Below are 13,293 nucleotides of genomic sequence, written 5' to 3'. Positions count from 1 at the left end.
GCATGCTGAATCGATAGAACATTACTGTTCATCTTTTTACAACATTAACATATTTACTATCTTTTACTCATCCATAAATGTAATGTTACTTTTATAAATTCACAATTGTAATAGCTGATATTTAATGCTCACCCATTTATGCCAGTAGTATCATAGAGAAAGAGTAAGAAGGTTTCTATTGGTTAGTGGGAGGTTGGGGATAGTACTTATGCACTATCCGACTTGTTTCCCTAAATTGTTCAATGAATAGGACAGAACAGTGAAACAGCATATTGTTAGACTGTTCAGAATACATCATGTGAAAAGTAACAATTATTATAGGACTAAAGAGCCAACTGAAAGGGAAAGTAGAAATATGACTTGTCCTTTGTCCTCTCTGTGAAACTTCTGACCTTCAAATTAAGGTCCTCAATATTGGTGTTAATTATAAATGAGAGAAACAACTTGTACTGGTTCAGAATCCAGATGGACCTGACTGGCTCTACAAATCTAATCTGAGGTTTCAAGTTTCCAGACTTCATCTTAAAAAACCTCTGTGATGTTATCAGGATTGATATTATCAGTCTTAAAGTGCCTACATAAAGCATGTGCAATAGAGTGGCTGACATGGTAATGACAACGCTGATGACATTTTTCATCCCATCATTGCACATGTGACAAAAGATTCAGTGTATACCCAAAGGAACAATGGTAAAAAAACAGACGAAAGACTCATGTAGGTGAAAAAGTTTCATTGCTACTGTTAGAGACTCTGTGGTGCTTTATTTAAGCAGACTGTTTACAGAAAATGGTTTAAATGTCATAGAAACCAGAAATTGAGAGTTTTGGGCAAAGTTAAAACATCTAGGGCCATTTAAATTACCTCCTCAAGGGTGATGACCCCAGATAATCTGTATTGTCATTTTCACTTTGCATCCTAAAACATGAATACAAGGCCTAACTAGTGCTGAATTCATTGATATTTTCCCCTGTCTCTCTATGATTTAAGTTTCCCTTGAGTAACAGCACTTTTCATATCTGAGAAACAATGTTTTTGATGGCAGAATACTTCCAAATGGTGTTTTTATTTAACTTTAATGTATTATTTAGTGCTGCAGCCTTATCATTCTGTTCTGTCACTATACAACTATACAACAAGCTTTGCCGCAGCTGAAGGTACCTGGAATTGTGAAATCTTTGTATCTATTGGCAATCTGTTTTTTTAATATCTGCATGAGAGGCCATAGCATGCCCCCCACCAAAATAAATAGTTGGATGCATGTTAAAACTTTTACTGTAGATGAGGGGTCCCTAAACATTAGTATAAAGTTGTATTCAAAATTCCAGTTATATTGGCTGTTTGTAGACAACATAAAAAAATAAAGATTAAGCTTATGAAGAAATGTTGCTGTTCTTACTGTCCCTGTTTGTTGCTCACTATCCTCCATTTTAAACTTTATTTTTCTCTATCTTAATTATCCTATTCCCTTTATCTATATAAAGATACTATTTAACAGACTAGGGTAGAAGAACTAGAGAACAACAACCCACTAGGGTAGAAGAATTAGAGCTCAACCCAGCAATTAGAGAATATGAATCTTTTATAAGGAAGGCATAACCCATCCCGTATAATATAATATACAATTAATATTAATACTTCTGTAATATTGTATAGTAATAGATTCAAATATCAGTATATTTATAGACTGATGTTACAAATCTGGCACATAACTTTCCTGCAGTGATGAGATTTATATTCCACATGTAACAGTTAACAAGACTGGCACTGGATTTTAGTGATGGCATTTTTCCTGAACCATGGGCTTGTAAACACAACAGGGAACCATTAGGATTCATGTAACTGGGAATCTTGCCCTTAACTTCTACAAACAAATGGGCTGTTGGCAGCCTCTGCTCATGCCCATCTGTCTAACAGGCATTGTGCCCGATCACAATGCGTATGGCTATGTCTCACCAAAGCAAAGCGGAGGTATGAACAATAATCTGAAGCTTGCCTTGGGGAAATTGTCTATTGCACCTCTACCCAGCACTAAATACATATTCAGTCCCAGCGGAAGACACTGATAAAATGCATGACAGAAGAATAAAAAAGATGGGGAGATCATTAAAGAGTCATTTTCTGCCTATTAATATCTCTCACGGAAGATCAAGTGTTACAATGCAACATTTAAACCTCTCGCTCTCTTTTTTCAAATCAAATACGTGAGCTTCTGGCTGTTGTAAACTACCAGTCCCATGATGCTCAGTTGAATAATACTATTTAAAATTAATACTTTAAAAGTTTTAAATTATAAAAAGTAATCTGAGAAGCTCTCAGAAGTGAGTAAAAACATAAATGTTTTCTGTTTTTCTATCATTTTTTATAATGTTTCCACTTGACCTCCTTCAACAAGAATGTAACTGAGTGTCATTCTATTGTGAGAAAATTATCGTAAATAATTTATAATAATGTGTCATTTATAGAGCAGTTTATTGGAGAAAATGCAACCATATTGGCAGAGCTTTGCATTTGGTACTTAAGGGCAATAAGTGAATTTTAAGGGTCACTGGTGGCCAAAACAGAGCTACAGAGAGATTGTAGGTACTGTAAGTTGTGTTAGTAAAGTAATAAAGGCTTCATTATGATAAGGCTGATAAATAATGTGGTTAAACAGTTCCAGATGGCCAGTTTTTGAGGTATGAAAGTAATAGATGTCAATGACTCTGCAGCAATAGCAATAGAGCCTGAAGAAGACATTACAATGCCAAACACAGCTCTACTTGCTATTGGCTGATCAGGAAAAAAGTGGATACTAAATGTATAGGATCCGTTACCCAGAAACCCGTTATAGAGAAAGCTCTGAATTACAGAAAGGCCATCTCACATAGACTCCATTTTATCAAATTAATCCAGATTTTTAAAAAATAATTTCCTTTTTCACTGTAATAATAAAGCAGTACCTTTACTTGATCCAAACTAAGATGTCATTAATCCATATTGGAAGCAAAACCAGCCTATTGAGTTTATTTAATATTTATATGATTTTCTAGTAGACCTAAGATATGAAGATCCAAATTATGGAAAGATACGTTGTCCGGAAAACCCCAGGTCCCAAGCATTCTTGATAACAAGTCCTATACATTAAACACATTTATCCAACTTTGCATATGGTCATATTTATAGGCTGCCTTGTCTGGCATTTGATTCTCCGTACAAGTCAAAAAAGAATATAAATTTTGGCCTGGCTGTGCCTTCAGAATTTTCAGCACTTTCTAGCACTCATATAAAAGTTCAAACTTCTAGCACAGCCGATAACCTGTATTTTTATTGCTGGGAAACTCCTGAGTTAAAGCAAATCTTCTGAAACCTTGGCATGATTGATGCCTAATGACCAAAATGTAAATCATTGTGAACATTTTCTTTAATGAATGAATGAATTAATGAATCAGCAGATATTTTAATTTAAAAAAGTAAATTGTGGTGGCAATTGTATAAGCTATTAGCATACAAAATATCTCTCCTGAATCCAATTGCTTCCTTTGCAACATAGGTTAACCCAAAACAAGGTTACCAGAATCAGGTTACACCCATAAGTCTCTCTACAGTAGAATCATTGGGCAGTTGAGCCAAAAGACAGGGACATTATCAAGTCTATAGCTGTAGACAGGTATTCAAAATCAGGACAAATTTTTCCAGGGATCAAGGTAGTAGGCACAAGAGGCACATGCCAAGGGTTTTAGGGGTGCTAGGCACATACAGTACCTCTTCTGCCTGCCTACCCCTAATTCCAGCCCCTACTCTTTGAAAACCTTTTGAATAACCAGGGAAAATATAGAGTGGAATCAGCATTTCTAAAAAAAAGCATACATCATACAACAGTACTTATCACTAGCAGTTGTAAATAAAAACTATCTAGACACAATTTACAGGTAGCATAATAATGGTAAATATCCCAGGTAGCATAATAACAGTATATCTCTGATTGGTTGCTATGGGTTATTGCACTAGGGCAAGTTTGGCCAATGTTAATAAACTATCAAATTAGATTAGATTAGTTAGATAGTAAATAAAATCTGTGTTAAGCCCCCTGGTTAACTAAAGAGAAAAGTAAATAGGTTCTGATACATTATGAAACGTAACCCTGCACAAAGCTAAAAAATGACAATTGGTTTGTGAAAATAAAAAGAGAAACTAAAGACTTAGCCTTTAGCTTCAATGACGGAGACACTTCATTGCGCTTGTAGGCAGGCTGTTAATGCAACCATAACACAGTGTATTTATTTTTTTTTCTGAAACAAATACATTTTGTTCTGGTTGTTTAGGTGTGCGTATATGTGTCTGGGAATACTATACAAAAATGAATAATCTAGCACCGACCGAGTGATCTGACATTGGCACAGTCCATGTGTGTAATGTAAAAACCACTCAAACGACAAACAAGCTGTCTCAGCACATAGCAAATCGCTGCAATTTTCAGGCTGAATTTAAGAGTTTTTTTCTTCATTACTCTGGCTAATACAAAGATTGCTGGCATCAAATAAAAAGTGGATTGTGCTGTGTAGTGGCGACGAACTGGGATGTGACACAAATGCATATTATGAAAGCCGCTAATAGGATTCAAAGTCATAAGCACAAAACAAAATTAATTTCTCTCATTCAAATGCATGGCATGACGAGGACATTTACAGTCTCAAAGGGGATAAATGCTAAACTGAAGCAAGCATGAGCATCTCACATGCAGCTAGTGCCTAGACTTTTAATCAGCCTGGTGGTTGGTGGGTCAGGAAGAGCTGTCTGATCCAAGAACATAGCAAGGCTCTGCGGGGTAGCATCTTATGTAGGAAAAATGTTAAAAAACACATTAACATATAACTGATTTATAGTAACTCTTTAATGTGCAAGAATTATCTGTAAAAATGGGCAAAACTGGAAAAGGACATTGGCTGTGGGATAGCAGATATAGTAGGGAGTGATGTACCTCTAGTAGCAGTGGGATAAGAGTGTCTGGGAAGGGACTGTGGCTGTGGGATAGCAGGTATAGTAGGGAGAGATGGTGCCTATAGTAGCAGTGGGGATAATAGTCTCTGGGAAGGGATTGTGACTGTGGGTAGCAGGTATTGTAGGGAGATATGGTGTCTATATTTGCAGTGGGGATAATAGTTTTTGGGAAAGGACTGTGGCTGTGAGATAGCAGGTATAGAATGGAGATGGTGCCTATAGTAGCAGTGGGGATAATAGTCCCTGGGAAAGGACCGTAGCTGTGGAAAAGCAGGTATAGTAGGGAGAGATGGTGCATAGTAGCAGTGGGGATAATAACCTCTAAGAATGGACTCTGGCTGTGACACTGTACGTGCATGTGCACAATATGGTAACAATAAGGCTAATATCAGTGTCTGAAGATGAATACCAATACTTGAAACACAAGTTCCAGAACATGTACCATGGCACATAATCTGTATATTTCAATTATTGAGAAGCTTTTCATATTTAGGAATTTAGTAGTCTGGTGTTACAAAACCAGACTGTATTGATATTTTTTGTTGCATCAATATATCTCACTAATCAATTGCTCCATCTATAGATTTCTTCTACTGCAATATAAAAATACATACTCAAAATGGAAAGTGATGTCTGTGGCCAGGATAGACTGCTTCAGCAGCTGCATGAGGTCGCTGTACTCCTGTGATGACAGGTTGGCAAAAATGTTGTGCCCCTGTAAGACAAAAACTACAAGGAATAAATAACAAAATATATGTGTATGCAGGACACAGGGTTACATTTCAGAGGAAGCAACAAATCTAGGATTTGGGATAAAATTCAACAGAATCATAATAGGATTTTCAAGATCTAACTGAATCCCACCATTCCTCCTACTGGCAGAAAATAGGAGTTGCAACTCTGAGGCTGCTCCTACATTTATAATGCAGTCAAATCCACGTAATAGTCAAATGGAGTAAGAAATGTTTATCCTTCATGTTCAGTAAGGTCAGAATTCCTGGACATATTATCACAATACTTTATGACAATCTTAATCTAGCCAGACAAAAAAACTCCCAAATTATAAAAAAAAAAATGTTCCCCTGAAATCTCTCTTAATTCAACGCTTTACTAAGCAACCATTTTCAAAAAAAGGGATATTTGTTTCCACTGGGTGAATATTTTTATTTTTATTTTGGTTGAAAAACTTTAGAAGTGAGAATGGGAGCAACTAATTTACTTCCAATAGTTCATATTCTCAGGCCTGGTGTAATTCTATTAGTAATTCTATTAGAGTATCTTTCAAAAAACAAGAGGTGGGTGACCAAAATATTGAATTGGGCGTAACATGTTTGGCCAGATGGATACATATATACAGTAGCTGTCAGAGACTTTTGATACACCCCAGATTGCAAACTGAGACCAAAATAAGAAAAGCATTTTACAAATAAACTCAAAATGTTAGCACATATATACAGATGGGTTTATTGCAATCGTATGTTGTTGGCCTGTGTTTATTTGTGTATGTGTATCTGCAATGGCAACAAAACAAGAGAAAGCTGAGGCAGAACATATGTCCAATGCTGTACATGTACTTGGCATGTGGTTTCACAGACCTCAACGCATATATTCATACAGATGTTCAAAGTGTGGCTCCAAACCCATGTTGTTATATGACCATCTGCCGCTATTAGATGCAAAGACATAGAGCATAGACAATGAACTGCAATACAAGCAAATATCTATGCGCTTTAGGCTAACAAATGTTCTATTAAATTAAGATGCAGAAAATGTTTGTGAAAGAAACAATGTGTAGCACTTTTGTATCCTAACTTGAAGTTGTGTTACATAACTGACTTATATATAGCTGACATTAAGGGGTTATTTATTTATTAAAGTTGGAGTTGTTTTTTTACTGAAAAATTTGAGTTATTGAGGTTATTTTTCAGTGAAAAAAACTACAATTTTTGGGTAAAAAAACTCTCAAATTTTTCAGTTTATAAAAAAATAAACTCAAATTTCTCAAGATTTGTTATACCCCAAAGCTGGAAAAAGCTCAAATCTGAACATACTCCAGCTAAAACCTGTCAGTCTCATGCAGTGTCAGACTGGGATGCCAGGGCCACCAGAAAACCTTAAACTGAGGGCCCACTTTTCAAACTACTATACCTCCTTTCCTCACTCAACCTTTTTATTCTCCTAGTCTCTTTTCTCTACATACTATACTCTATTCTTTCATTATTAAGCCTCTTTGTTCTCATAAAGAAATAGGGAATGACCATGAAATAAGCCAAATGATTAGAAGCAAGAGGCCCACTGACCCCTGGGCCCCCCGGGAGTTTTCCTGGTATCCCGGTAGGCCAGTCTGACACTGATCTCATGATCTCACTGATCAATGGCAGAGGTTCCTTGAACCATTTGAAGATGTTTGTATTCAAGTTTTCCCGTTTCAGGATTCAAAATTCAGGTTTTTCATAAATCAAAAAACATTCAAGTTGTAAGTTTATTCGAGGTATAGAAAAACCTCACAAACCGCTAAAACTCAACCTTTGATAAATAACCCCCTTAATGCAGCATGTAATGGGTTGTTTGCTTTTAAATAGGTGACCAGTAAATTCTACCTGCTAATTGGTTGCTATGGGTTACTGCACCTGGGCAAATGTAATGCACACAATCTCTAAGTTAGGCAAACCTACTCTGTGGTTTAAAAATATATTCTATTTATTAAAATACATAGGTCTATGAACCAACCTGTAGTGATTCAGGCAAGGTTGTCTGTGCATTGCTTAAGAAAGGGATAATGCAGGAATAAGCACCTGATAAGCCCCCTCCACACCAGATTTAAGAACCAATTTGTAAAACACGCTGTGCATTTTTCTGTGTTAATGGAAAGCATTTCATTGTCGACAGCAGAGTCATCAGCAAACACAACACTGGTTCTAACAACACATGGAGTCCTCTGCCATCTACTGGTACATAGAAATATCTATTGGCCCTTCCAAGAAATGTATGTTTTCAGGGAGAATATTGACACAGGAGCAGGGAAGTATCCATCAGTAATACAGATGGATCTGTTAGAATTAATCATCAACATTTCCTCTCTGAGAGGATATCCTGATGGTACCCTGCTGGGGAAGGGGCCACCTCCTCCTTATGCTAATGTGGAAATACAAAGTGCTAAAAAATGAGTGTCACATCTAATAAAGCACATACTTTACACATGGCTTGATTAGAGGCTTTCTGGTAGTATTCATTAAGGGGTATTTATTCCAGCACTATGTCATAACGTGATGGATATAGAAAAACCAGACAACAACATGTTTCTCAAATCCACAGGTATTTAGGTTTTGATAAATGCTGTCCAAGTGCTGCACTGCCATATGCAACTCACCCCTCTCAACTGGGCCCTCACAGGATCAGTGCAGCTAAGCTCTAACTATCTCACTCAGTTTCAAATAATTTTTTTTACACCAGAGGTTCTTAAACAGGCATACTGGGTTTATTGAGAAACCAAGATTTTAAAAAAGGAAATTCACTTGGTACACTGACTAGTTTCAGTGGATCACAGGCTCTGCACAACAGTCCTGTCACTTTGGAAAGGCATACAGCACCAGCCTACCAAGAACTCACTACTATGAACCCTATTCAGTGAGGTCCCTAAAGTCACCAGGGAGGCTACCTACACTACTTCTCCTTTATGCAGCACAGAACCACTCATACTACTGTATATATATATATACTGTGTATCTCACATTCTTCCAGGCTCAGTTATGAATACAAACAATGCAAGGTGCAAAGTGTGCAAACAGATGCAAGAATATTCTCCAGTACAAATCTTTCTATTAGTGCTACACTGGTTATCTTTTTATTTTATCTAACTTATTAAAGGGGCAGTATAATCCCTTGTGCAATGAATATGGATTGTGCTGAACATAATTTTTGCCTATTGCAAACAAAAGTTTTTTGTTATTTCTTAAGATAGACAGGGTTAACATGGAAATGGAAGCTACTCCATGTTAGGTCCTTGTTATATACTAAGATTACCAATATACAACACCCCCCCCCCTTTACCTACTGTTGTGACCATTTTGTTAGCAGGAGTCCATTATGAAAGCGGGTGATCTGTGCACTGTAATCACATTATTTACCTCTCAAGGACCAAATATGACAAGGCTATGATGAAATAATTGTGGGTCACATGTTACTGTGAAATGCATAGGGGCTACAATGTTCATGAAAGGCATGGGTGCCAAAGTTTGCCAAGAAATGTTGGGGGCCACTCAGAGCTAGGTCAGGTAGTATTAGCATCCAAGGCAATATAACTTGGCCTGGTTCTCTGCCAGTTTACACCAAAACTGCTCTACTTCACCACAGACATTGCTGCTAGAGCCTAAGCTCCTCCACCCACTCCCTCACTTGCTTCCTCACTTTCATGTCACTTGCTCACTCTGAACTGGGGTCAATGGAAGAGAAAGAAGTAAACAGACAGTGCTGAAGGATCGCCAGCAAGGGACAGAGGCAGGCCCCATTTTCCCACTGTACCTGGAGTCCACATGTCCACAGGCCAACCAGAAACACCCAGTCTATTGGTCCCCACAAAAATGTTCCAAATCACACCTCTCAGTTGATTAGGCTGCCATTTAAAGTCTGGAATTCCCAGTAGGCTCTCAAGCAATACCATTGCCATAAGCACTTTGGGCACACGTGAATGACAAATTTCATTGATCTGGTCATTCAGACCAAAGTCCGACCAACTGTTTCATAAAGTCATTGTCCTCATCTGGTTGTACTTCAGCCTTTCTGAACCATTGCTTGGATCACCACACTCTTAAATGGTAACATTATGTTAAATTACTGAAGGCTGTCAGGAGATCAGGGAGTTGCAGTTCAACAAATGCTACAGGATGCAGACTTGACATGATTGATTTATGGATCTCTTTTTACTGAACCACCCTACTCTTTCTAACAGCACCCATAGTAGAGATCAGATGCTGATCTGATATATATGTATACTGTGGTTGCTTCCACTCCAATGTAAATCTAAAAACCTCTCTATTTCCAATACTATACTGGAGAGTATGGCTGCTTTTATTAATATCAGGCTACTGGCTGCTTCTGAACAAAGCCATTACAGGGATAAAAGAGACACACCGTACAATAGCTGTGCCAGTGTGATACTACAATGGAAAAAAGATGATGTTTGGGTGTTTCAGATTTTTCTGTCGCCAATTTAGAAATCTGGAATGACAGTAAGCATTCTACAATTAAGAAACACTTCCCATTCATTTGTATTAATGCTAATGAAAGTTCACAGTCAGTCTGCAGCCAACACAAACGCAGTGAACCAGTCACATGGGAGAACAGACAATGGAGTGTCCTGCACAAAGATTCATTCTTTCCTTTCACCAATAAATATGTTCTGGGGGATGCGAATAACTATAAACATTATTTTTTATTTTTAAATTTGACAAGCTTACAGTATATTCGATTGCTGGTTCTGCAATTCAGCTGCAAAACAAACCATTTATTTCTAGCATAATTTTTATTTTAAACCTTGCATCCCTTTTATAAGGTTTTGTACACTGCCAACTGGTGGTGAATGAATATTGCTGGACTACAACTCCCAGCATTCTCCACACCAGCACTGATTAAAGGGTATGTTAACAGTGTCATGCAGCCATATATTATCCAGATGTTGCCAGAGTCAGTCTGCAGCCACACAACACATTACATAAACGGGTGCAAGATGTAAAGTACACATAAAGGCAGAGCTGACCTAAGAAGTATTGGCTCCCGAGGTAATGCACTGACACATCATCAGGAATAAGTCCCCTTGTTGTGAGGACTCAAGCCATAACACACACACATAATCACTTCTTTAAGTGTCTTTTTAACATAGACTAATGTATTGTCCTATTAGCTTCTTATTTGTGTGATGGATTTCTCCCACTGCTGCCTATGTGAATCCCTGACTTTAATCAGCCTATGGTGGCAACACTGAGGCTTTAAATCTATTTGAACATTTGCACTAAATAACTCAGCCATTTGATTCCCCAAAAGCACTTGTACATAAACTCGCATGTTTATGGGGATGATTCTGGCATGGCATATGGAATCAGATAATTGCTTGGAAGATTAAACAGGAAACTGATCTTTATTCATTGGTAACATTTCTCAGGAGAAATTAAATGGGTAGTATATTTACTATGTGTGTGTATGTATGCTATATAAATACACACACATATATATATATAAATTCTACATATAAATATATAGTTGCATTACAATTTTCCATGTGATCGAAACAGTTCTGATAAGGCTGAATTAGTTCAAAATGTCCTGGGCCAAAGACATGGAAAAGTAAATCTTTTAAATATTATATATCTTGTCAGTGTTGGACTGGGGTGTTCCCCCCACTGGGAGCTGCGACCTCAAGGGCCTACAAGGCCCCTCACCGCTGTCATGTTGCTCATCCCTCATCCGGGAGAGCGGCAGCATGGGTTTTTCGTGCGTGTCCTGCCAGGTCAGTCTTGCGCTGTATCTAGTGATAAGGGTGTTTGGTCCTGGAAGCCTTAGAGAGGTAACACTATAGGGCTTATTTACAATTGTATGGCAAAGTGCAATCATTCAATTTATCATTCACAAAAGTGGGGTCATTTGGACCACGGTACCCACCACACCCAGGGAGTAGGAAACTGTTTGTGGGTGGTGGGATAGGATTCTGGCTACAGGGCGGTTACAGGATCTTAACAGGCCGGGACACAATGTCTGTATACTCTCCACTAGTTATATGCCACTTGTTATAAACCTATATATGTTCTTCTATACTAGAGCTGTGTGTCAGTCTACCAGCTGCCTAATGGTATGCTGAACATAATAAGCTGCACATAGGGCTCCCTGTGTATGCTGAATTGGGCACAAACATTGCTGATGCTACATGCTCCAAATGCCCACATGAAACTTTGAAGTGCACACATGGTTTAAAAAGTATGCCTTGGGCACAACTTTTGCACCAGACTTGACACATCAGCTGCACTTACACATTTTTCAGTGAGCACAACTGCTCTGGAATTCTGTGAAAGAATGCTGCATTGTGGGTAAAAGAGAAAGGGGAGAACAGGACAAGCAGAAACCCCTTATCAATATAGGGTGTAAGGGATTGAGGACAAGGAAGAGTGGCACAATTGAACGCACAAAGGGCAAATAAGCAACAGGAAAACTAAATGATAAAATCCTGCCGTGCCCCTCTAATACCCCTGTGCAGCTGCGCAACAGGTTCATCTAATAGTATTCACACATCTATAATTCATTTCTATACCTAAATGTGTTTAAGGGTGAGTTGTAAGGTCAACTGGAGCTGTTAAACTGATGTGATTTAACAGTCAGATAAACCACAAAGCGAATGCATTCAGTAAGTACATATTTCTGAGCTCTATATCATCCATCATGACATATTATGCTGGCGAGCAGTGGACAAAGGTAACCATTTTGTGTGCTACAGCTTTGGTAAATTCTAGTTTCAATCTACAGTGCCATCTAGTGTTCATCCATTAAATGTTTTCTTTTATTAAGTAGGAAAGGAACGGCAGAACTTTCTCCTATGAGAAGGCAATAGCTGGGTCCCAAATATGTAATAAAATAAATACTGCATGTGTCAGGCCACAGTGCTAATAAATGCTTAAGTACATAGGTTGTGTTCTGCAATGGTTATCATGGCTGGGGCATCATCAACCCTGCCCAATCCTACCCACCATAACCATATCACCCCTAACCTGCAACCCTGCAGTATATCAGATACCAATCCCCTTACCAAGCTTGCCCTTGGAACATAGCATCCCACCTTTCGAATAAACATTACTGTAACCTGATCACCTTCCAGTAACCTAACACCCCAAAGACCAGACAACCCCATTCAAGCAATGTAAACCCCCCCCCCCCAAACCAGGTACGTTCTGGGAAATCCAGGGGAGTTGACAGGCATGCATTCATTTTTGCAGCTTCTTGTTTCTACTCCCTACCCATTGCTCTTGCTGCATGACACAAAATGTGTTACCTCCATTAACCTATTCACTATACACCCCCACACTTCATAGATATATTACAGAACCAAGAATATGGTCCAATGTGTATCATGGCCATTTCTGCTCTTATCTAATACACTATATTAATATTACTGTCCATTCTGGTTGTGGATATTTTATTGTAATGAGAAGGTACATACTCCGTGCTGTGAAGGTTACTGGGAAAAATATTTAACCCCTTTCCCACTAGAGTCATGGTATGGATTGAAGAGAAGCCTGGAAATGGTATCAGCAGGGTCTCTGGCCCTGGAGAAA

General features: G+C 38.2%; 1 protein-coding gene across 1 annotated transcript in view; it reads right to left on the bottom strand.

Annotated features, from left to right (window-relative positions):
• pde11a.L (phosphodiesterase 11A L homeolog) overlaps positions 1 to 13,293 on the bottom strand; it is a 217,881-nt gene that overhangs the window by 27,571 nt on the left and 177,017 nt on the right. The window contains exon 15 of the mRNA XM_041576061.1: positions 5,593 to 5,693. Within this exon, the coding sequence (XP_041431995.1) occupies positions 5,593 to 5,693 (101 nt within the window). The remainder of the gene's footprint in view (positions 1 to 5,592; positions 5,694 to 13,293) is intronic.

This window comes from Xenopus laevis, chromosome 9_10L (assembly GCF_017654675.1).
Source record: "Xenopus laevis strain J_2021 chromosome 9_10L, Xenopus_laevis_v10.1, whole genome shotgun sequence".
Classification (NCBI taxonomy): domain Eukaryota; kingdom Metazoa; phylum Chordata; class Amphibia; order Anura; family Pipidae; genus Xenopus; species Xenopus laevis.
Note: the sequence above shows the minus strand (reverse complement) of the source record. Positions and strands in the feature narration are given on the sequence as shown.